The sequence below is a fragment of the Bubalus bubalis genome, chromosome 15, assembly GCF_019923935.1.
Source record: "Bubalus bubalis isolate 160015118507 breed Murrah chromosome 15, NDDB_SH_1, whole genome shotgun sequence".
NCBI classification, from domain to species: Eukaryota; Metazoa; Chordata; class Mammalia; order Artiodactyla; family Bovidae; genus Bubalus; species Bubalus bubalis.
Genome location: NC_059171.1, coordinates 38104999 through 38131632, shown reverse-complemented (window position 1 = coordinate 38131632; position 26634 = coordinate 38104999). Strand labels below are relative to the sequence as shown.

At 37.2% G+C, this 26634-nt stretch overlaps 1 protein-coding gene across 3 annotated transcripts in view; it reads right to left on the bottom strand.

The window, feature by feature from the left end:
- ZNF704 (zinc finger protein 704) overlaps positions 1-26634 on the bottom strand; it is a 258230-nt gene that overhangs the window by 180532 nt on the left and 51064 nt on the right. For all 3 annotated transcript variants that reach the window (XM_044928657.2, XM_044928658.2, XR_006544925.2), the window contains exon 2: positions 18022-18263. In XM_044928657.2, coding sequence (XP_044784592.1) covers positions 18022-18263 — 242 coding nt within the window. The remainder of the gene's footprint in view (positions 1-18021; positions 18264-26634) is intronic.

The following is a 26634-nucleotide window of genomic DNA, read 5'->3' as shown; positions in this document are numbered from 1 at the left end:
ATTTTTTTTATTGAAGTATAGTTTTTTTCTAAGGTTCTTATTAGTTATCTATTTTATACATAGTATCAATACCATGTATATGTCAATTCCAATCTCCCAATTCATCCCACCCCACCTTTCCCCCTTGGTATCCATACATTTGTTCTCTATGTCTATGTCTCTATTTCTGCTTTGTAAATAAGATCATCTATACTTATTTTTTCAGATTCCACATATATGTATTAATATATGGTATTTGTTTTTCTCTGACAGGTCTGAGAAAACGTGAAGTATAGTTGATTTACAATGTTGTGTTAATTTCAGGGGTACAGTAAAGTGATTTGGCTATATATATTCTTTTTCAGATTCTTTTCCCATAAGGTTCTTATAAAATATTGAGTGTAAGTCCCTGTGCTATACAGTAGCCTTGTTGTTAACCTATTTTACATTTAGTAGTGTGTATATGGGAGAGGGCAATGGCACCCCACTCCAGTACCCTTGCCTGGAGAATCCCATGGATGGAGGAGCCTGGTGGGCTGCAGTCCATGGGGTCACGAAGAGTTGGACACTTACTGAACAACTTCACTTTCACACTTTGGAGAAGGAAATGGCAACCCATTCCAGTGTTCTTGCCTGGAGAATCCCAGGGACGGAGGAGCCTGGTGGGCTGCCTTCTATGGGGTCGCACAGAGTCGGACATGATTGAAGTGACTTAGCAGCAGCAGCAGCAGCAACAGTGTGTATATGTTATTCCCCAAATCTTAGTTTATCCCTTTCCCCACCTTTCCCTTGGGTAACCAAAAGTTTGTTTTCTGTATCTGTGAGTCTGTTTCTATTTTGCAAATAATTTTATGTATATCATTTTTTTAGATTCCACATATAAATGATATCATATTTGTGTTTCTCTGACTTCACATATATGATAATCTCTAGGTCCATCCATGTAGCTGCAAATAGCATTATTTCATTCTTTTTTATGGTTGAGTAGTATTCCATTGTATATATACACCACATCTTCTTTATCCATTCATCTGCCAACGCACATTTAGGTTGTCTTCATATCTTGGCTATTCTAAAAAGTGCTGGTATGAACATTGCAGCATATGTATCTTTTCAAATTAAGGTTTTCTCAGGATATATGACCAGGACTGGGATTGTAGGATCATAAAATAGAGCTCTATTTTTAGTTTTTGAAGGAAACTCCATACTGCTCTCCATAGTGGCTGTATCAATCACATTCCCACCAATAGTGTAGGAGGGTTTCCTTTTCCCTGCATTCTCTCCAGCAATTTATTATTTGTAGGCTTTTTGATGATGGCCATTCTGACTGGTATAAGATGACACTGCATTTCAGTTTTGATCTGTATTTCTCTGATAATTCCTGATGTTAAGCATCTTTTCCTGTGGCAATTGGCCATGTTACCATACTGTTTTGATTACTGTAGCTTTGTAGTATAATTTGATATCAGGTTCATGATCCATCAGCTTTCTTCGTTCTCAAGATCATTTTGGTATTAAGGGTCTTTTGTGTTTCCATACAAGTTTTTTATTTGTTCTAATTCTCTGAAAAATGTCATTAGTATTTTCATAGGGATTGTATTGAATCTGTAGATTGTCTTGGAAAGTATGGTCATTTTAGCAATATTAATTCTTTCAATTCATGAGTAAAGTATAACTTTCCAATGCTTGTGTCTTCTTCAATGTCTTTCCTCAATATCTTTTAGTTTTCCAAGTACAAGTCTTTCACCTCCTTGGTTAGATTTATTCCTACATATTTTATTCCTCTTGATGCAATTATACATGGGATTTTTTTCATTTCTCTTTTGACAGGTCATTGTTAGTGTATAGAAACAGAATAGATTTCTGAAACTTTATTCTTGAATTCATATATTAGTTCTAATAGGTGTTTTTTTTTTTTTTTTTTTGGTGTTGTCATTAAGTTTTTCTATATATAGTATTATGTCACCTGCAAACAGTGACAGTTTTACTTCTTTTACAATTCAAATTCCTCCCTTCTTTTTCTTCTCTGATTACTATGGCTAGGATTTCCAATACAATGGTGAATAAAAGTGGTTCAGAGTGGACATTCTTGTCTTGTTCCTGATCTTAAAGGAGATTCTTTCAGCGTCTCACCACCAAATATGATGTTGGTTGCAGGCTTGTCATGCTGTTGTTGTTCAGTCGCTCAGTTGTGTCTGACTCTTTGCGACCCCATGGACTGCAGCATGCCAGGCTTATCTGTCCTTCGCCATCTCCCAGAGTTTGCTCAAACTCATGTCCATTGAGTCATTTGTCATATATGGACTTTATTATGTTGAGGTATGTTTCCTAATACCCAGTTTGTTGAGAGTTTTTGATCATAAATGAGTATTGAACTCTGTCAAAATCTTTTTATGTATCTATGAATGACTTTTATTATTCAATTTGTTAATGTGGTGTGTCACATTGATTGACTGTGGATACTGAATCATTCTTGCATACCTAGGATAAATCCCACTTCATCATAAGCCTGTAAAAGTGAAAGTGTTAGTCTCTCAATCATGTCCAAGTCTTTACAATCCCATGGACTAGCCAGGAGTAGCCAGGTTCCTGGAATTTTTTCAGGCAAGAATACTGGAGGGTGTAGCCATTCCCTTCTCCAGATGATCTTCCTGACCCAGGGATAGAAGGCGGGTCTCCTACATTGCAGGCAGATTCTTTACTGTCTGAGTCACCAGGGAATGTAGTCTTGAATTTGGTTTGCTAATATGTTGAGGACTTAAGCCTTCCTCAGTGATCAATGCAAAGAAATAGAGGAAAACAATAGAAGGGAAAGACTAGAGATCTCTTCAAGACAATTAGAGATACCAAGGGAACATTTCATGCAAAGATGAGCATGAAAAGGACAGAAATGGTATGGACCTAACAGAAGCAGAAGATTTTATGAAGAGGTGGCAAAAAGACACAGAAGAACTATCCAAAAAAGATCTTCATGACCCAGATAACCACCTAGAGCCAGACATCCTAGAATGTGAAGTCAAGTGGGCCTTAGGAAGCATCACTACGAACAAAGCTAATGGAGGTGATGGGATTCCAGTTGAGCTATATCATATCCTAAAAGATGATGTTATGAAAGGGCTGCACTCAATATGCCAGCAAATTTGGAAAACTCAGCAGTGGCCACAAGACTGGAAAAGGTCAGTTTTCATTCCAATCCCAAAGAAAGGCAAGACCAAAGAATGTTCAAACTACTGCACAATTGCACGCGAGTTCACTTTCACTTTTCACTTTCATGCATTGGAAAAGGAAATGGCAACCCACTCCAGTATTCTTGCCTGGAGAATCCCAGGGACAGAGGAGCCTGTTGGGCTGCCGTCTATGGGGTCTCACAGAGTCAGACACGACTGACACGACTTGGCAGCAGCAGCAGCAACACGCTAGCAAACTAATGCTCAAAATTCTCAAGCCAGACCTCAACAGTATATGAACCAATAACTTCCAGATGTTCAAGCTTGATTTAGAAAAGGCAGAGGAACCAGAGATCAAATTGCCAACATCCATTGCATCATAGAAAAGGCAAGAGAGTTCTAGAAAAACATCTAATTCTGCTTTATTGACTATGCCGAAGTCTTTGACTGTGTGGATCACAACAAACTGTGAAAAATTCTCAAACAGTTGGGAATACCAGACCACCTGACCTGCCTCCTGAGAAATCTGTATGCAGGTCAAGAAGCAACAGTTAGAACTGGACATGGAAAAACAGACTGGTTCCAAATAGGGAAAGGAGTATGTCAATGCTGTATATTGTCACCCTGCTTATTTAACTTATATGCAGAGTACATCATGCGAAATGCCAGGCTTGATAAAGCACAAGCTGGAATCAAGATTTCAGGGAGAAACAGCAATAACCTCAGATATGCAGATGACACCATCCTTATGGCAGAAAGCGAAGAACTAAAGAGCCTCTTGATGAAAATGAAAGAGGAGAGTGAAAAAGTTGGCTTAAAACTCAACACTCAGAAAACTAAGATCATGGCATCTGGTCCCATCAATTCATGGCAAATAGATGGGGGAAACAATGGAAACAGTGACAGACTTTATTTTCTTGGGCTCCAAAATCACTGCAGATGGTGACTGCAGCCATGAAATTAAAAGACGCTTACTCCTTGGAAGGAAAGTTATGACCAACCTAGATAGCATATTAAAAAGCAGAGACATTACTTTGCCTACAAATGTCCCTGTAGCCAAAGTTATGGTTTTTCCAGTGGTCATGTATGGATGTGAGAGTTGGACTGTAAAGAAAGCTGAGCTTGAAGAATTGATGCTTTTGAACTGTGGTGTTGGAGAAGACTCTTGAGAGTTCCTTGGACTGCAAGGAGATCCAACCAGTCCATCCTAAAGGAAATCAGTCCTGAATATTCATTGGAAGGATGGATGCTGAAGCTGAAACTCCAATACTTTGGCTACCTGATGTGAAGAACTAACTTATTGGAAAAGACCCTGATGCTGGGAAAGATTGAAGGCAGGAGAAGGGGACAACAGAGGATGAGATGGTTGGATGGCATCACCGACTCGATGGATATGAATTTGAGCAAGCTCCGGGAGTTGGTGCCGGACAGGTAAGCCTGGCGTGCTGCAGTCCACCGGGTCACAAATAGTCAGACCCTACTGAGCGACTGAACTGAACTGAACTATTCATGTATTTTGAATAAATCAGGAACATTGGCCTATTTTCTTGTGGTGTCCTTGTCTGGTTTCGTATAAGGGTGACGCAGACTTTGTAGAATGAGTTCTGAAGCATTTCTTCTCCTCAATTTTTTAAAGAATAGTTTAAGAAGGATAGATGCTAACTCTTTAAATATTTGGTAGAGTTCACCTATGAAACCACTTGGTTCTGGACTTTCATTTGCTGGGATTTTTAAAATCACTGACTCAATTTAATTACTGGTAATCATTCTGCTCATATTTTATATTTCCTACTGATTCAATCCTGGGAAACTAAGTTTTTAGGAATTTATCCACATCTTCTAGTTCATCCATTTTGGTCACAGTAATCTCTTATGATCCTTTGGATTTCTGTAGTGACACTGTAACTTCTTTTTCATTATGTGGGCCCTTTCTCATTTTTTTCTTGATGAGTCTGACCAAAGGTTTATCAATTTTCTTTAACTTGTCAAAGAATCAGCTCTTAGTTTCATTGACCTTTCCTGCTTATTTTTCAGCCTCTATTTCATCCATTTCTACTTCAATCTTTATGATTTCTTTCCTTCTACTAACTTTGGGTTTTGTTTATATTTTTCTAGTTCCTATAGGTGTAAGATTAGAGTGTTTCTTTGAGATTTTCCACAGGTCGGTTTGTATCACTATAAATTTCCCTTAGAACTCCTTTTGCTGCCTCCCACAGATTATAGATTGTTATGTATCCATTTTCATTACACTTTCAAATCCTCCTTGATTTCTTCTATGGCCCATTGGTTGTTTAGTAGCACACTGTAAACATGTAAAAAAGCTTTCATGTGTTTGTGTTTTTGCAGTTTTTTCCTTGCAGTTGATTTCTAGTCTCATGCTGCTATGGTTGAAAGAGATGCTTAATACGGTGTCAAAGTTCTCAGATTTACTGAGACTTGTTTTTGTGGTCTATCCTAGGGAAAAAAAAGTGTGTTTTTCAAATAATGAGAAAGAAAGCTTACTTAATTCTATACAGGATAGACCCTGGAACAGCATACTACACTTTAAGAGGACACTCAATAAACTTCTAAGTGGTTATACAAACAGTTGACTCTTGAACAATGCAGGTTTGGGGCACCAACCTCTGTGCAGTTGAAAATTCATGTATAACATTATAGTCAGCCATCAATATGTGCGGTTCCACATTTATGGATTCAACCAACCACCGATTGTGTAGTACTTTAGTACAGATTTAGTGAAAAAAAAAAAAATCCGTGTATAAGTGTACCCATGCACTTCAAACCCATGCTATGTTGTTTAAGGTTAACTGTAATTGATTTTAATAAAAGTTCTCCAATAGGCAATGAACCAATGTTTTCAGAGTAGAAAGTGTGAGCAACAGAATATGCTTCCTTAGCTTATAAATGTATCAGCTGTGCTTAATGGTCTTTTTGTTTTTATAGAGAAATGTTGAAGCATAAAAAGTGTAAAGACATATATAATATACCACTGATATACCGAGGAGCACAATGACCTTTTTGCATATTCATCACTTAGTTACAAAAAACTATTGACGATTTAGCTTAGCAAACTAACACTTTGAAATCTTGAGTTGAATATATTCATATTTTTGAAATGGGTTTTTACTTCTTTTTAACCTTAGGAGATTGCTGAGTCTTCTAGCTTTGCAGGAGATAATAAAGACCCAAACCTTCTTGGTTTCTATTATCCAGTCTGATTGTATCTATGGGAAGCACAGCCTATTTCACAAGATTTGGACCGTTTTCAGAGAAGAGAAACGCCCTGGCTAGCTCGAGAGAAGCTGAGACACAGCCAGAAGGTAAACCTTCCAAGGGGAAGAAGCACGGACAGTGCCTGGCCCTGGACACATGGGAGAAGGTCAAAGGACTTTCTAAAGATCACAAAGTAGCAGAACCCCAAATTCCTCCCTCCTAACCACCAGTTCTATTTTCAAAAATACTTTAATATAGAAATATGCTCAAGAACTTTCTTATTCCTTAAAATTATATTTTTTCCCAAAGTGATCTGAAAGTGACAGCAGATTTGATTTTTACTTTATTTTGTTTAAATTGACTACAGAGAAAGGGACAGTTATTAATTGAATGTGAAGATAAATTTGAGACATGTTGGTGGAAAATCACAAAAATTCATTACTTCTCAAGTTTGTAGCAGTTTCTCTGCAAATGCAAATGTTAATTTTCACTCTGTGTCATTATCTGTAGATATGTGCAAAATATGACTGCATAGTTTACTCGTTAGGGATGAATCAAAACGGACAAATAAAGCTTGTTTCAGCTCTGAAAAATAAACATGTGGGGGAACTGTATTCTTAAATACAGCTTTCCCCAACCTTTTCAGGGGGGGAACAGCTTTCTGCTTTCTGTGAAGATTACAAAGCACAATACAGGCTAAATGCCATGCTCCCCATGCCTCTAAGCCTCCTTATAAATGTGGTGCAGCTGTCTGGCACTTTTGCCAGTGATAGCTCTGTGTGATCATTAACACTACCTGCTTAGTATTTGTGAAATTACATTGTATGTGCAAAGAATTGAGGTGATATTTTGAAACACACATGGTTAATATATTTACCAATTAGTGGTTAGAGAGCATGGTTTTTCCAAAAACATTTCACAATTACCAATATTTAAGATTCAAAGTTGTGTTTTATTCAGTGGCTTTTGCACAACTTGGTACAGTGGTCACATTCAAGTAACCTCAAAGATTAGAGTTATCCTGATGAAATCAATCCCAGGGAACAAAAATGCCAAGTTTGAAGCTCCAAGACTTTGGCCACCTGATGTGAAAATCTGACTCATTGTAAAAGACCTTGATGCTGGGAAAGACTGAGAGCAGGAGGAGAAGGGGGCAACAGAGGATGAGATGGTTGGATGGCATCACTTATTCAAAGGTTATGAATCTGAGCAAACTCTGGGAGATGGTGAAGGACAGGGAAGCCTGACGTGCAGCAGTCCATAGGTTTACAAAGGGCTGGACATGACTTAGCAACTGAACAACAATGTGATTTGATGAAATCTCATATTCTGAAGATGAAAGCCACATTTTATTTATTTTCTAGTACATGGTCACAAATTGGATATACAAAATAGCAGATAACCTTATGATATGCTATTCTTAGAAAGGGGCAGAGAAATTAGGCAAATCTATCAAGTGACTGAAACTTATTTAGGAAAGTGGCTGAAAGTGATGATTTAGGAAAGGGGAGTGCACGCACTCCATTAAAGAAGCAAATGTTTGTCAAATCTGGTCAAAACAAACCCTGAACTGGGGAGAGTCATCAAAATCTTTTCATCATTTAGAGATTAAACTCTATGAGCAGCTCTTGCCCCAAGAAAAGCCAATATGTGAATATCAAGATGTGGAGAAATGATAGTTATGTTAAAATAAAATAAACTAGCAAGCACGTCTAGTAATGTGTTTACATTATGATTGTGCTTTGACTGCTTCAGTTGGTCTATATACTATTCTTCATAAATACATTTATTATTCATATAACTTTTGCTCAAAGAGTGCAGGCCTTTGTTACTATAGTTTTATTGTTAAAGGTAATTTGGATTTAACATGTTTAAAACCAAACCCCTTCCCTCCATCCAATCTATTTTCTCTTGTATTACTTCTGAATTACTTTTTTTTTTTAAACAGCATCACCAACCACTTTATCCATCCAGATATGCACAACACAGTTTCTGGAACCATCCCGAGTACTTACTTAAGCTTCCCATCTGCTTTATTCCCCCAAGTTCTGTAGAGTCTGCACTTCACACTCTTGAACATAGCCCTCTGCTGTGATGCTTCTGTCCTAGTTAAAGGTTTCACAATGATCTCTTTCAGATTTCTACATCTGCCTCTTATTCTTTCTGCCTTCAGTGTCAGAGCTTACACAGATGTCCTCCCTACCTTCTCATCTCCACAGTTACCTGGTGACTTTTCTGAAATGTCAACCCATTACTTGAATAACTTAACAGATAAAAATCAAATTCTGAAAGTCTTTCAAGTCAAGGCTAACTCTCCAGCCTAACCCCTTAGCCCTCTTCCACCCAGAAATCTATATATAGGAGGGGAAAAAACATAGGTCAATATTTAAAAGAAGAATCGATAATAGCTTTAAGCTAGAAACAAAGTAAACCATTTGTTCTTTGGAGTCTTTCTAAAAAATGATACATTTGTTGTATTTTCTACTTTACCAGTAGTATGTTTTCATTAACTATTTTGTTACTATATTTAAAAAATCATAAGAAATGCAGTAAGTGTGACAACCCAGGTCCAAGCCTAAAGTCTTGACTTGGTCTGTTAGAACTGGTAACAGCTGCTACTGCAGGGAATGTCAGAGTATCTGGTAACAACTAAAGAGCCATTTTCAAACTGGAAATGAAGCTGCTTTCATATTTTAAAAAAAGCCAGAACTGTGGCTATATCAACTTAACCTTTCTTTTATTTGGATAGAATTTAAATATTCTCATAGCAATTATAATTGTACAAAAACATTAGTTGTTCACAGCTGGAAAGGAAGAGACATACTTGGATCTGTGCTGCAGATTGTTTTTCTAACTAAATACTCCCTGATTCACAGACGCTGAAATGTCTCTCTCCTTACATGGGCTATTCCTTTGTCCCTAACTAACCCTTAAGAAACACTGCGGTAGAAGGCTACTGCTCCATTGCATCTCTGTGAGTGAGGCATTTTCTTCATGTGTGTTGGAGCAAGAAAAAAAGAGAAACCCCCGTCTTGGGGATAAATGATAAGCTGGACTGAAAGGTATAATACCCAGCGTTTTACTCTGAACATGCACTGTCCAATAGCCACTGCAACCTCCGTAGCTACTGACCGTTTGAAATGTGCCCAGTCCAAACTGAGAGGTAGTGTAACAGTAAAATATACAATGAATTTTTTAGACTTAATATGCAAAAAAGAATGTAAAATATCTCACTGTTGTTTAGTTGCTAAGTCATGTCCAACTATTTGCAACTCCATGGACTGTACTTTTGTTCATGGAATTTTCCAGCCAAGAATACTGGAGTGGGAAATAAAATATTTGTTTCTCCAGGGGATCTTCCTGACCAGGGATTGAACTTGTGTCTCCTGCACTGGCAGGCAGATTCTTTATTGCTGAGCCACCAGGCAAGTAACACTTTATATTGATTAAAGGGAAATAATGATATTTGGGATATGTTGAGTTAAATAATATGTAGTATTGAAATTATTTTCACCTATTTCTTTATCCTGCTTTGAATGTAACTATTAGAAATTTTAAATATGTAGCTCATATTTTACATATGCTCAAATTTTACATATGTAACTCATATGAAAACTCTATTATACAATGCTGCTCAGACACAATTCGTTTTAAATAAATGACCAACATCTTGTTTAATTATTATTTGCCTTTCTGTAATTAGAACAGAATACAGAATTTATATTGGCAGGAGGAAGTAGGGAGTGGGAGGTAGTGGGAATCCAACTGTTTCTACTCCCTCATTGTTTAAATTTTGAACAGAAGTAGGGAGGGACAAAAAAAAGATGTGTAAAATCTAAACATAAACCGATTCTTCAGAGGCAACCAGTGGCATCAGAAAAGCAGAATAATGGCACTCTTAAGCATTCTGGAATATTCCCATATACCCAACCTGTGCAACAAAGTCAGTGATCCACTTAGTACAACAAAGCTACCAGTCCACCACAAGCTTTGGGTGTTAAATTTTCTCCATTTTGCTGCTAGAAATGATTTACACAAAGAGCATTTATTAATTACCTAAGAACTTCCTGGAGGTGATGCCTGCAGACGCTTGAATGTCACACTTCTTAAAAAATGAAGTATAGTTGATTTACAATACTGTTTTACTTTCACGTGTTCAGCACAGTGATTCCTTTTTTTTTTTTTTTTTTCTTTGCATGATAGGTTATTAAGAAATACAATAATCTTATAATTAATCTTATAATCTTGGGTATAATTCCCTGAGCCATACAGTAAATCCTTGTTGTGTATCTCTTTTATATATAGTAGTTTTTATCTGTTAATCCCATACCCCTAATTTTTCCTTCCTCTCCACTCTCCCCTTTGATAACCATACATTTATTTCCTATGTCTGTGAATCCATTCCTTATTTGTATAGATTCATTTGTATCATTTTTTAGATTCTACATATAAATGATATCATATAATTGTGTCTTTCTCTGTCTGACTTATTTCCATAAGCAAAATACTCTCTGGGTTACTCTTCCAGTATTTTACTCAGCACTGCCCAACTGATACAAAGAGCATATCCTTCATTAATAGCAAAGTGACTTAAATTACTTATTATTTTAAAAATCCACATTAATATGCAAAATTCAAAATTCACAATGAAGTTATAAACAGGTGGCACATTCTAATTTGGCACTAATGTGGTACTTATAATAAAGAGATATAAAACAAAATGATTGTAAATGAGTTAAGACCCTGATGTTGGGAAAGACCAGGGCAAGAAGGGAGGGGGACAATAGAGGATGAGATGATTGAATGGCATCACTGACTCAATGGACATGAGTTTGAACAAACTCTGGGAGAAACTGGAGGATAGGGAAACCTGGCATGCTGCAGTCCATGGGGTTGCAAAGTGTCGGATATGACTTAGCAACTGAGCAACAACAAACGCCATATTTAAAATCAACACAAAAAGTGTGTAAAGTTGTCTCTTACACATACACAATCTGAGCCAAACTTATACCACAAAAGACAAACTTTTCTAAGTTATCACTAAGAAAATATTGCCAGTCAATGTTATCAGTTAGTACAGGAAAGAGAACCACTGCTTTAGAACTACTGGTTCCTGACTCACCTTATTAACAACTCTCATCATCTCATAGGCTATTATGAGAGTAGAGTTGTAGCATATGTGCATTTAGATCACAGAAATTCAACTATAAGCAATTGGCAGGAAGAGAGAACCTAAAAAAATAACACAACACACAGAAGTCCCACCATTCGGTTCAATGAAATTTTGTGTAGGAAGGGAGAGAATAATTGTCTTTTTTTCAATCAGTTTCTGATCTCGTCTTTAACAGAGGGTGCTGGTCTCACAGGTGATCAAAGACATTGTAAATAATAACTTTGTTTCTACTTAATCTTGATTTATTTGTTGACTTTAAATCCCCGGCAAGATGTGACTTGATGGTGTCCTGATGGCACAATGTGTTTCTTTAAGTCCTGATGTCAATTACGTGGGTTCCTAGCAACTTCCTGTCTCTGTCCTCTATCCACATTACTGAATTTGTGCTTTGGGAAGATCATTTTGGCTGTTGTGTAAGAAACAGACAGACTGCAGCAAGAAAATAGGAACAACAGTTATTTGCTGACCTGAATTACCGAAAGGATAGGAAGGGATGCAAGTGGATAAAGGTTTCCTGGAAAAGCTGGTCTTAAAAGCTACTTTGTAGAGATTGCTTTGGTTCTTAACAATTATATAGCATTAGTCTTTCTCCAACATAGGTAGGTACATTTATATTGCCCTCCCAAGATATGTTGTTAAAATTGGACATATTCAATGTTCAGTGAGATTCTTCGAGACCTTTAACAGTTTCCTTCTTTTCAGTAGTTTCATACTGGTTACAGAGCTTGTGACCGGAAATGTTTTTAATATATTTAAACATTAAACATTTGCTCCAGAAACTGCTAGGCGTCTGGTGATTCAGAAATAATGATAGCAATCTTGCCTTATCTCTCACTTCATTCCAGGTTAGACATAAAATACTTTTCTATCAGTCATACACAGGGCATGAAAGACAAAGAAGAAAATGTGGGGAACACCACTGAGAATGATGGTCCATTTTAGTTCACAATTTTCCATGTACACATAAGATATTGCTTGTAGCTCAGGTCCTTTCCTAACTTTGAACTTAAAGGTTAACAAGCTTCTGAAGTTCTTTTTAAATGATACAATTCCCAGAGAGGCATTCTATAAGGAGAAGATGACTTCATTTTACCCAGCAAGTGATATATCTGACATCACTATATTTTAAAACCCTGCAAAACAAACAGGGCCGTATGGCTCAATTTTTTTTCCAACAGCAAACTAACAATCCGGAGTATTCTAATAAACTGCTGTTAGGTCTAGGAATATTTGGGGCCAAAATTTTCTTTTTTTCCCTCTTTATAACTAGTTTGCTAATAGATTTCTTTAGCTTTAGAGTTATAATTAGAAGACAGTTACTACTTTGCATAATCACATTGTAATTGTTATTTGGGTGAAATCCAACCAACTTAAGCATCAGTACTTCCAAAAAAACAATGTCTGGCAAAGAGAGAACAACAAATGCCATGCTCTAATGGGTCCAGGTTATCTAATAATGTTTGCCTAATGGTTTAGTGTTGTTTTCTTTTTTAAGAGGCTCAACAGCAAGTGACATTAGAAATCAATGTATTTTAAGGCATCACAGTTATAACTGGAAATAAGTTAATGTTCTCTGATAAACACTAATGATGATAGTAAGAAACAAAAATTCACATGGGGTCAGAAACCTAGCCGCCTTCGGTCTGTCATTTGTTAAATTTATGTTCCAGCGGCTGAATTTACTTCTAGTGCCTGGAGAATTTCCAAACACACACACATCTCTTGCTTCAAAAGCCAAGAAGCTCAGTTGTAGGCCCCAATTCTATAGAATGAATGAACACAACTATGTTTCTAGCTGCCCACTCTCCTATCCACTTTTTAAGTTGATTCTTCAGCCTTCCCAGAAACTTCATAACTCTTTCAGGAAATTTCATCCTTTGTTCAATCAGCGAGCCCTTTGCTATTGCTTACAACCAAGAAACTTCGAATCTACTTCAAAAATACACATGAGTCTTCCCACTTCATGTCAGCTGTTACTACTCTAGTCCAAAGTCCCATGACATCTCTTCTGTACTAAAGCAGTAGCTTCCTGACTAGTCTCGCTGAATCCATTCTTGTCCCTCTCCAACCCAATCTATGCATGCTAAGTTACTTCAGTTGTGTCCGACTCTGTGACCCCATGGACTGTATAGCCCACCAGGCTCCTCTGTCCATGGGATTCTCCAGGCAAGGATACTAGAGTGGGTTGCCATGTCCTCCTCCAGGGGATCTTCCCAATCCAGGGATCGAACCCGCGTGTCTTATGTCTCCTGCATTGGCAGGCGGGTTCTTAATTACTAGCCCACCTGGGAACCTAATCTATATGTAATGTGATCTAATGATCCAACACCTAAATACAAAAGTAGCATTAACCATTCTTCTCCATAAAATTCTTATCAACCTAAATATATACTTTAAAAATCATTACCACAATCAATATAGCTCAACATGATTTGGCTCCTGCCTGCCTCTCCAACCTCATCTCCGCCGCTCTCCCCAATTCTCTGTGCTTTAGCCACACAGGCCTTCCCTCTTACCTTAGGGTTTTCATGCATATTCTCCCCTCCCTAGAACACCTTCCTCCCTAGTCAATCTAACTCTTCCTCATTCTTTAGGTGTCAGCTAAAACGTAGTTTCCTTAAAGAGAGCTTTCCTTATGCTTCAATATAAGTCTTCTTACTTATGAACCTCATAATGTCCTGTACGTTTAATAGATTGAATGTCCTGGACATTATAAATTATATAATTTATAATTATATATTTATATTTGTATTGTTTAGAATATCTCTCTCCTCAATACTATGAGAGCAGGAAATATATCTAATGTACTCTACCTTGTATTTCAGTATCTGGTACATAAAAATCCACGTAACTAATAAATATGTTGAATAAATTAAAGAAATGCATATTACTCAATGAAAGAAGCTGGTCTGAAAAGGCTGCATAGTACATTATTCCAACTACAGACATTCTGAAAAAGACATAACTATGGACACAGTAAAAAGATGACTGGTTTCCAGGAGTTCAGGGAAGGGAAGGCATCAATAAGCAGAGTATGGAGTATATTTTAGGCAACAAAAAAATAAATACTCTGTATGATACTAAACATGTCCTTATACATTTAATGCACAACACAAACATGCATAGAAGTAAAATTTAGGACAAAAATAATGACAGATGGAAGGGTGTGATGTGTGTGGGGACACAGGGTATGTGAGAAATCTCTGTAACTTTCTTTCAATCTTGTGAACCTAGAACAGCTCTGAAAAAGAATAAAAGCTTTTAAAAATAAGGTATTGAGCAAATCCCCCCCCCAAAAAAATGAAAGAGAATACATAACTTTATAATCAAGCTAAATGAATTAAACAAAAGATAGGAAAAAGAAAACATAGTAAAGCATGGTTTAAAAAAATTAAGATGCAAAATTATCAGTAATTACAATGAATCAGATATCAGTCATTATAATGAATGTAATGAGTTAAATATCCTATTTTAAGAATATGCTCTATATTTCTGTGTTCTGGATTGTTTTCCCAACTACAAATAATAAGATGAAAAATATATCTCTTTACTTTTTAAAAATAAACCTAATTATAATAATCCAATTTTAAAAAAGAAACAACCGAACAAAATTTGGGAAGTGCATATAAAGAAGTGATTTCCCAGGTGGCTCAGAGGTAAAGAATTCACCTGCTGATGCGAGATGTCAGTTCAGTCCCTGGGTCAGAAAGATCTCCTAGAGAAGGAAATGGCAACCCACTCCAGTATTCTTGCCAGGGAAATCCTATGGACAGAGGAGGCTGCCGAGCTATAGTCCATGGGGTCACAAGAATTGGACACAATTTAGAGACTAAATAACAACAATATAAAGAAGTGCTTCAAAGGAGTCATAGCATATAACTTACAGTTGTAAAGAAGAAAAGTCTATAGTTAACAATCTAGAACTCTATCCTAAGAAACTAGAAAAAGAGGAGGAATTTAAACTCAAAATAAGCAGAAAGAAAGAAATAATAAAAAATAAATCAGTGAAATAGAGAATGGACTAACAACAAAGTCAATATATGCAAAAGCTGGCTCTTTGAGAATAGCCAAAGTGGTAAACTGCTAGTCAGACTGGTTAAAAAATAGATAACACACTGACCAACATCAGAAATGAGAGAGGGAACATTACTGTAGATTCTCAACATTTTTTTAAAAGGCAATATTATGAACAGCTACATGCCGTTTAACAATTTTACATGTCATGGATAAATTCTTTGAAAGACACAAATTACCAAAATTGACTCAAAAACAAATGTGAAACCTGAATAGCACTACAGTTGACCCTGGAACAATGTGAGGGTTAATCGGCACATAACTTCTAGTCGGCCCTCGGCATCCATGATCCCTCCACATCTGCAGATTCAGCCGAGGACCATGCAGTGCTATAGCATCTACCACTGAAAAAGATCTGCATTTAAGTGAACTTGTGCAGCTCAAACCTGTGTTGTTCAAGGGTGAACTGTATACAAATCTTATAAATTGAATCTGTAATTAAAAAAACACTTCCATAAAGAAAACTCCAGGTCCATTTAGCCTTACCAGTAGACCTACCTTTTAAGGAAAAAAATACCACAAATCAAATTCAGAAAACAAAGAGGAGGGAACACTTCCTAAACCATTTTATGAGGCCATCATTAAATTGATATCAGAACCACACGACAAGATCCAAGAAAATAGAATGATAGGTCAATGAGTGGAAATAAATGAATCCTTAACAGATTTTTAGCATAAATTATGAATTCCAGGTCTCTTAACATATAAAATGGTCTAATGAAAATTTTCCATAGAGTAAGTTCTATAGAATTGCAAGTTGGCACCAAACTATGTGACAGTGGGAAGTCTAATTCTTGTCCTAAAAGCTTAGGAAAAAAACAAAACCATAACTCTTCACATTCAAATTACATGCCATTCATTTTACCTGTGAGTCAACCAAATAACAGATACGAATTGAAGGGCTTATCAGGTTCAGATTATGATAAGACATTTCATAGTGAACTCCCAGTTAAAGGAATTAATCCTAAACAATTTAGCATGTACTTTATATGAAAAAATTAGACAAGCAAATAATTCCAAGTAGTTAAGCAGAGGTAATGAACATATGAAAAGTTTCAATTAAAAGTTAAGAGAAAGAAAGGGGCCTATAATTTTACAAAGTCTGACAAATTTGGTATCAGAATAGAAAAATACGTTGTTTTTTAAGAGAAGATACTTTTGATTTCATGTAAAAATATATTAAATTCTAATTACAGGCAGTGAATAGGTAGAAAAGGAATATTTATTCCTTTTCCAAAGATACTATTTTCCTAGTTAGCTGTTAGAAACCACTTGCACAAATGCAGACCTTCTCCAACAACTGCTTATGAAGTTTCATTATAGATGGTTTTTGGTAACAAAATATATTTCATGTATTAAAAATTAGCAAGCTTTCATGCTACAGCATTTCCTTTCTTTTCTCCACTCAACAAATATTTACTGAGCCCTTAATATATAATTAAACATGGTCCTAGTGCAGGAATGCAGCATAAACAAGATGGACTAAAATCACGGCCGACATGGAACTTACTTTCTAGCTGAGATACATGAGAGGCCAGAAAATAAGTTAAGTTCTAGCATGTATCTTCCACTACTGTTCCACTGTAATGCTGCCACAATATTATCCTCTGATTCAGTGCTGTTGGATGCAGTTTAAGTAGAATTACAATGTGATAAAAGCCTCTTGATATTGCAGATAAGCCCTCTTGGCCCAATTCTAAGCTAGATCTGTCTTAAAAGGATTACCATGATATAAACCAGGGATCACCAAACTTTTCCTGTAATGAGTCACATATAAATATTTTAGGCTCCGCAGGCCACCTACGATCTATACTCCATATTCTTCATTTTTTAACCCTTTAAAAATGTAAATTTATTCTTATCTGGCATGGAATTCTCCAGGCAAGAATACTGGAGTGGGTAGCCATTCCCTTCTCCAGGGGATCTTCCCAACCCAGGGATCAAACCCAGGTCTCCTGCATTGCAGGTGGATTCTTTACCAGCTGAGCCTCCAGGGCAGCCCTCTTACCTGACAGGCCAAACAAAATCAGGCCAGGGGCCAAATCTAACCTGCAGCCACAGCTCTCCAACTCCTGACCAAAAGATCTGAATATCTTGCTTGTAAGTGCCTATACTCAGTCCTACACTTTGTATTTCTTTTAATTTTTTTTTATATTTCTTCTCTTGCTGTTTATTGTTTATTTGCCAAAATCTAATAAAACATTCTTTTCTAGAGCTACAGTAGTTCGACTGCTACAGCCTCAAAGTCAGCTCTGAAGAGCAGAACCACCTGCTCCATTTCACACAAGCAACAGAAAGATGTTCTCAGCAGAAAAACCTTCTACGTCTGTGTACTTCAGAGAATACAGCAGAGACAGTACCTGCTCTCCACTGACTTCCTCGGGCAGACACATACAAGGTCTAATGGTCCCTTACCTTGCTGGAGGAACATCAATATTGGAAGAAACAACTTTTCGTTTTTGCTCAAGGAGACAGATGGAACGAGTGTTTTCTTTTTCATGGTCAAGTGCTCGGTTAGCTTTTTTGGTGTCTGCTGTTTTCACATCTTCCTCCATGGCCAAAGGAAACAAGTGTTGATGGGACATTTTTTTACTAGAGTCACGTTTTAAGTCCTCTGTTTGAAATGTGAAGGTCATTTCCCGCTTAATGCTTCCCACCTGTGAAACAAAACACAAAAATTCTCACTCACCCAAAATATCAGCTTTACATGACTATGTGCAGATGGCCAGAGGACAGACCACAGACACTGCTGTCCCTGTTCATCTTGAAGATTTTTTAATTTAAATGGGGGAAATCTAACGTGGAAATAAAATAACTGACTTTACAAAGGTACAATTGACGTGCTGCCTGTCATAATGCAAGCAAGAAGCATCATGAGCACAAGAGAAGCCTTTCGGATGGGCAAAGATTTTGAAGACTTGAAAGCATGAGGCTTCTAAAAAAAATGAGAATAAAACATCATTGTTTTCTCTTCTACAACTGAGAAAACTCAAATAAATAAATTCTTAAATATTTCATGCTGATTATGCTTAACAGAGGTTCAATCTCTGGGTTGGGAAGATCCCCTGGAGGAGGGCATGGCAACCCACTCCAGTATTCTTGCCTGCAGAGTCCCATGGACAGAGGAGCCTGGTGGGCCACAGTCCATAGCGCTGCAGAGTCGACACCACTGAGTGACTAAGCACAGCACGTGCTTAGCAGAAGAGTGCTATACACATAAAAAAATCAAGTCTTAAATCTTAGACAATGAATAATGATCTTAACCCCACTCTTTACCTCATGAAAAATGTTTGTTTTTTTTTTATTCTTTATCTATAGCAGTTTTGATCTTAAGGAAATCCCTTCATTAGTATGACAATTAAAAAGTCATAACACTGGAACTTCCCTGGAGGCCCAGTGGTTAAGAAGCCATCTTCCAATGCAGGAGACGTGGGTTCGATGCCTGGTTGGGGAACTAGGATCCCACATGTCGAAGGGCAAATGAGCACCTACACTCTGCACCTATGGAGCCCACAAGCTCTGGGGCCCATGTACCACAACTGGTGTGCCCACACCCCGCAAGTCATAATAATCTTTATCATTTTTAACTAAATGCAATGTTTAAGACAAATGGACATTTAAATGTCAAAGGAATTATATCTGGTGATTTCAGAGTTTAGAATTGTGATGGATGAAAAAGGAGACTAAAGTTAAAAAAAGGGATTTTGTATCTTGTAAGATGACTGGCACTGTTTGTGAAGTTTGCAGTGACCTTGTTAAGCCCTGGGCTTCCCAGATGGCTCAGCTGGTAAAGAATCTGCCTGCAATTCGGGAGACCTGGGTTCAATCCCTGGGTTGGGAAGATCCCCTGGAGAAGGGAATGGCTACCCACTCCAGTATTCTGGCCTTGAGAATTCCATGGACTGTATAGAAAGTCAGACACAACTGAGCAACTTTCACTTTTTACTTTGTTAAAGTCCTAAGTGTACAAAGAAGAGCTGGACTGTCAACCCGGAGCCTCACTAATCAGTGGAGAATGTTTCAAAATATGCGTGTCTATGAGATATTTCACAAGTCAGAGTCACTCTCTCATGAAGTCCATGTGTAGAGTCAGTAAACCTTCACTCACCCACTTAAATAGAAAGTATGCTCGTTTGTCTCTTTTTGATTTTAGGTAGGAGGAAAAGCACAAAGAATTTGATCAAGTAGATTTAGAATTTATAGAGCTAAAGCCACAAATACAGGGGATTTTTCAGAATGAAATGAAAGTGTGTGTGTTCAGTGAAGCAGAGACTGGCAAAATATGGTGTGAATGGCTAGGAATTCTCAGACTAAGGAAAAACTTGAAGCTATATGTTTGTTGGAGCCACAGAACCAGCTCTCATATGTGTTCTCCTTGAGCCCAGGGGTGACTTGTGTGCCTCAGGATCACCGTGGCTGGAATGTATCTTTCATATGAACCCAGAGCCCTAAATGGAGCTCCCTGCTCTCATTGGCCTGCACTTGTCAGGCAGAAGAGACTATCTTCCATGGTGTTCCTGCCACACTGAGCCCATGCTCCACAGGACAATGTCAGTCACTTTGGTACATTTGCAACTCATTAAAAAGTTACCATATTTCTTAAAATGCATTAATGAATGAACAAAAGTAAGAGTCCAAGAAAAATGAGTGCTTTTAAGAGCTGTTTCAATGACATCAATACTCAATAGAGAGGAATAAGAAACTATTTCATACTTCTAAAATTCAATACATTTTCAATAAAAATGTAGTCTGGAAAACTAATATAAATGTTTTAAATATCCATCACTAATCACTTTCAGTGCAACTTTTTCTGCCTGGAGGTGGAAGGGAGTGGGAGGCGTTTTTTTCGCTTCTATAGCAGCTCATTCCCAGCTATGTTACAAATGGAATACACCAAACACCAGCCACAAAAGATGAAAACAAAGGCCTGGCTTTGATGATTAAAAATAGTTTCTCCCTAAGTGTCAAGTATTACATTAATTAAATATTTAAGTAGTCATTAGTATTAAGTTGTAGCAATAATTGACATCCATACCTCCCCAGGGACCAATTCATCTGATTAAAAGAATTCAATCCAAAGAGAGGTGGGGTTGAGGGAGAACATTACAGGAAGGTTAGCTTTTAGCTTCAAAAATTTAGGGGAAAAAACAGCATTTGAAGCAAACTAATACAATGTAGAATAAATTTCCTGCAGAAATGATAGTATAATCGTATATCATGCTCTTAGCCAAGACTTCATAATAAAGTAAGCTATGGTAATATTCAACAATGTAAGCTATAAATCTTCCATAATACATTCTAAACATAAAATTAATCTTTAAATGGTAATCAAGAAAGTTTAGCAATGTAATGAAATTCAAAGACTATTCAGCCCAGACTCCTTTTATAAAAGTGGAGTTAAAATGAGTTAGCTAAGATCAAAGAGGACAAAAAAAAATGCAGAGATGAGCAAGAGATTTTTGATACTTTGAGTCATGTGTTCCACTGTTTGTAAGGCTGGTGGAAGGAGTGGGTGACAGATGTAGATGTTCATTATATCTTCATGCTTTAAAGTTTACATATATATATATATAAAAAACATGCTCTTTTTAATGTTCTTCCACTCATATCAGATGTTACATTTTTTCAAATTTTAAAAGGAATAGTCACAAGAGAGAAGAGAGTAGAGAGAGAACATGAAGTCAAATCTTGAGACATGGGCTCAGAAATGGCCCAGAGAAACACAGTGGTGGCTGGAGAGGATGCTGAACCAGGGAGAAGGTTCTAAGACAGGAGGTAACAGAGCGTGTGTCTGAATGCTGAGGCAGGATGGAAAGAAAGGGATGAGTGAGGGTTTGCAGGAGTAGTAGAACGGGGCAGGGCCAACATCCAGCCATCGCACCACCAGCAGATCAGCAGAAGAAAGCAGCAAAAGGAAGAGATAACCTCAATTCAAATTGAACCCCTATTAGATTAGCAGAGGAGAGCAGCTAAAGGAAGACAGGATCCCACTTACATGAGATTTCCAGAAAAGGCAAAGCTATAAAGACAGAAAGCAGATCGGTGGATTACCTGGGACTGGGGTTGATAAGAGAAACTGATTGTAAATGGACACCAAAGAACTTTGTGCTGTGATGGAAATGTGCTAGAACTAGACTGTACTGATTTGTACCATGCTATAAATTTATTAAAAAAAAAAAACCCAAACAGTATTCTTACAATGGGATGAACATTATGATATACAAATTGTACCATAATAGTATTGTTGATTTAAAAAAAAAAAGGAAAAGAAGAAAGAACCAGACCAGGAATAAGTGGTGTAGAAAGTATATTTCCCAAGAACCCCCTAGACCAGAAACTGGGAACCTATGCTGCAAGAGGCAGACACCGAGTGCTATGACAACGAAGGCTGCTGCGAGTAGCTGTGCTAATATATCCTGTTCACAAGTAAGGCTGGCTGAAATCCAGTCCCTCCTCAAGCCAGGTCCCCAGGCCTCTTCACCCATGGAAGAGGGACATTTTTCTAATTCATTCATCTGGAGAAGAACTTTTTATCCTTTATTTGCCCAAAGAGGGCACTCTTACTTGTTTTTGTTCCCAATTTGCACAATGCCCTGGTGACAAAAGGAAACCCTTCTGGAGGTGTGGAAGGCCTGGGCCAAGTTAGCTTCCTTCCTTGAAGCTGGTATCAATTAATGATGTGACTCATATGAGCTGATATTTTTAATAATAGAAAGCTGAGGAAATCTGAGAAATCTTTCGTATCACAGCTCACACGGAGGCAAAGGTTTCAACAATAGAAGATACTCAGAGAAAATAAACACACTCCCCAAATCTAGAAGTCCTGGGTGCCAAATAATGAAGAAAAAAAAAAAAGCAAAACTCTTAATTAGGAATTTCAAGAAGAAAACACAAGGCAGAGGTTTAGGAATAATCTTAGTCTAGATTTTTAAAAATGCATCTCTTGCACGAGGAAGGGTTAATCTGATTGTATCCCACAGTGACGAGACTGTAAGTTGGAAGGCAGTAGTATTTGATTCTGGTCATCTAATTTCAAGATGGACATTGACAAACCAGAACAAACAAAACAGTGTGATCAGGATGACAAAGGATCCTATTGGGAGGAACTGGGAATATTTCATCTAGAAAACAGAAAGTTTAAGGTTCACATGTAGCAGTAGGAATAGTCACTCAGTCATGTCCAGCTCTTTATGACTTCATGGACTGTAGCCCGCCAGGCTCCTCTGTCCATGGGATTCTCCAGGCAAGAATACTGGAGTGGGTTGCCATTCCCTTCTCTAGGGGATCTTCCCAACTCAGGAGTGGAACCTGGTCTCCTGCATTGCATGTGGATTTTTTACCATCTGAGCCACCAGGGCAGGCCCACATAGCTACTCTTAAATATGTGCAGAGCCCTCTTGAAGAAGAGAAATTTGAGTTCCTTGTTTCTTTGGAACGAGGGTCAATGGCGCCCACTTCTGCTTCCAACTGACTCCATTTTGACCATACGGTTTGCTCTCTCTTCCTGTTCTTTCTCACTCTTCCACCACATTGTGAATGAAACACTCTGTACCTATAAAGAAGACCGACTAGTTTTCACCTGACTGTGATTTCATGAACTCATAATCTGTGAAGCAGGCATTATCTTAGAGACTCTAGTCTCACTTCAACGTTTTCTTTTTCATTGTTCCTGTGGAGCCAGAATGTACTTTTCATTTTTTTCAAACATTCATTTATTACAAAATATATGCTTATTAAAATTTCCATAAAAATGTGTGTAAGACAATATGGGGACAGCTTTATATTCCTCCCCACTCTCCTCCCAACCCTGCCCAGTCAGGTCCAACCCCTAGAAAGAACAGCTTTTAACAATTTACTGCAAAGCCTCCACTTATTTAAAATGCATTAAATTCCTAACTGCGTATATGTCTGTTTGGGGTGTCTAAACACCAATGTACTGCATGTATTATTCTGCAACTTATTTTTTCACTTCACAATAAATCACAGGCATCTTTTCATGTTAGTAGTAAATGTACTACATTTAAGTTTTGAATACGGTAACATTTCGCAAGATCATATTGTTTAGCCCTTCCTTTCCTCCCAGACATTGAGGTACTTTTCAATTTTTCATCATTAAACATAATGCCACAATAAATACCATTGCTATATGTATACATGTACCTTTATACACTTGTGCAAGTCATTTTTGTATGAAAAATTCCTGGAAGTTAGAATTGCTGAGTCAACCAACCAAAATTTTTCTTTATGGAGGGACAAACTGTGAGATATCCACACAGTGGACATACCACAGGGTCACTAAAAAAGACCATCAGAATAAATCCATGATGTGTTACCAGGAATGCATTCGCTCGTGATTTACTAACTCCATACAGTGGACATACCACAGGGTCACTAAAAAAGACCATCAGAATAAATCCATGATGTGTTACCAGGAACGCATTCGCTCGTGATTTACCAACAGAAACAGGCAAGCTGCAGACTAATATATGAGGCAGGATTTCACTGCTCTTTGAAAGCAAAGTAGTTTGTTAAAAAGTTACACACCTATGGGCCAAGAAGGTTCTACTTCTTTCCTTATATAATTAGATACTGCATACACACATACAGACCCACAAACAAGATAAAGTGGTGAGATTATGGGGAATTTTTGAGCTTTTTTTAAGGTTTTCAAATTTTAAAAATTTAAACAAAGAGACAATTTTATAGAGACTCACAAAAATTGTCAGGAATAATGCTCTTTGCTGGTCAACATATGAGGGAAATGGCACTCTCAGTCGCTGTTGGTGGGAACATAGATTTTGGAGGAGGCCAGCATGCAAAAGGCAATGAATTTAATGGTACATCCCTTTGATTTAGCAGTTCTATGTCTATGGGGAAAAAAGTATCTAGAAAAGCACACAAGAATGTTCAGCACAGAATTCCTTATAATATTAAAAAATGCAAATTCCTAAACAGTCATCAATAAATTGGGAATTAAATATGAACAAATAAAATGTATAGTTAAAAACAGACATATTTCTGTGTTTATGAAATGGAAAGACATTTAATATACTATTTGAAAAAAGGAAATCCAAATGAGTCTTATGTAATATAATCTTGGGGAGGAGGGATATATATATATATATATATATATACACACACACATATATATATATAGAGAGAGAGAGAGAGAAACAATTCTGTTAAGAATGGTTTTCCTTGGAAGCAGATTTACAGTCCAATTTTGCTTTTACCCTGTTTGCAATCTTTACAATGTTCATGTATAGTTTGGTATTTTAAAACATATAAAGTTATTCTAAAAAAAAAATACACATTATTTTTACATAATTAAGTTTCTCAAGAATACAGCATTTACATAATTTTTTTTCTTCTACCAGCTTTCAGTTATTAGTATACATGTATATGCACGTGTGTGTGCTCAGTCACTCAGTCATGTCCAACTCCTTGCAACGCCATGGGCTGTAGACTGCCAAGCTGCTTCTGTCCATGGAATTTTTCAGGCAAGAATACTGGAATGGGTTGACATTTCCTCCTCCAGAGGATTTTCCCAACCCAGGGAATTGAACTTGTGTCTCCTGGGGCTCCTCCATTGGCAAGCAGATTCTTTACCACTGAGTCACCTGGGAAGCCCATATTTGCCTATACTAAAGGGGAAAATTAATTACAAATTATCCATCCAGTTGCACTATTACTTCCCTTGATTACCAGTATCTCTCAGTTATATCGTACTACAATGATTACCTTGAATTTATATCGTACTTGAAGTTATATCGTACTACAATGAATTCCTTCTTCCTACCCAACACAGAGCCCTTCAGCAGCACATCGCAGACACACGCTTTATTCAGTGTAATTTCTTGCAAGAGAACAAAGCTTCAGTGTTCAATTATATGAGAATACTACCAATTACCAAGTTAACTAACAAATAAAATTCAAAATTTCTATTTTGATGAACAGCTTTTGTTTTCCTAGACAAAGATAAATGGTAAATCTATAAATATGATATACTTGGGAAAATTGCAATTTTTTAAACAAGACTCTAACAGTATGTATTTCAATCTTGAATTTCTCTAAATGGTGTCCTTTGTAAACTGGACTGAAGCTCATTGGCTTTCTTCAATACAAAAACATCTGCTTTCCATAGGAGGATTCTAGCAGCACAACAGGAAAGAGAATGGCTTCTAGCATCAGCCCACTTACTCGATCAATCCTTCCTTCTGTCCACACTCAAGTGCATTCCAGGCTACCTTAAACCCAGTACCCTCCCCATGAATATACGATAATAAGGTGCCAAAGTGCATGTGTCAACATTCACTTTTGCAAACTGTCCTCATTTACTCATCCCAACCCAATAAAATTTGAGGAATTAGCTCTGGAGATTAATTGGATTTCCAGGAATAATCTAGAGAAAGTCAACCCATTTGCCTTCTGGAACTTTCTGAACAGTAAGAAAGTAGTAGAGATATTTTGAAAAAGAGAATCAAATTCAGGCCACAGCAAAATCCACTCTTGGGGAGCAAGCCATGGGAGGCAAGGGAATAGACCACTTGACCAAGTGACTTTTTTCAACTGACTCTTCCATTCACCATGCAAGCACACAGTCACATTTGACAAATTATAAGAGAATTTTCCCTATTTCAGATTGTGCTTCCACACCTTAGAATTTATTTTTTAAACTTGCTTTAGAATACATAAATATGTATGTTTAGTGACTGATGACAAGGACACATCAACCACAGTGTAGAGCATGTAATCAGACTCCCACATTTTAAAATATGCTACGAAAGAAGCAAAAGTTATATTAATAATAGGAACAACTGATTTTTAAATTAATTTAAAATATTGCAACTAAAGGTCACGCTTAAAGAAAGCCCAGACTCTTGAGTCAAGTGATAAAGACTGTTTCCAAAAGTAGTCAACACAACTCTGCTCATCACTTCAGATTAAATTCTTCAGATTTCATGCTAGATACACAAGAAAATAAGCTGGACAGCAAATCTATCCAGTCCCAGAGATTAGCTGTAGTAG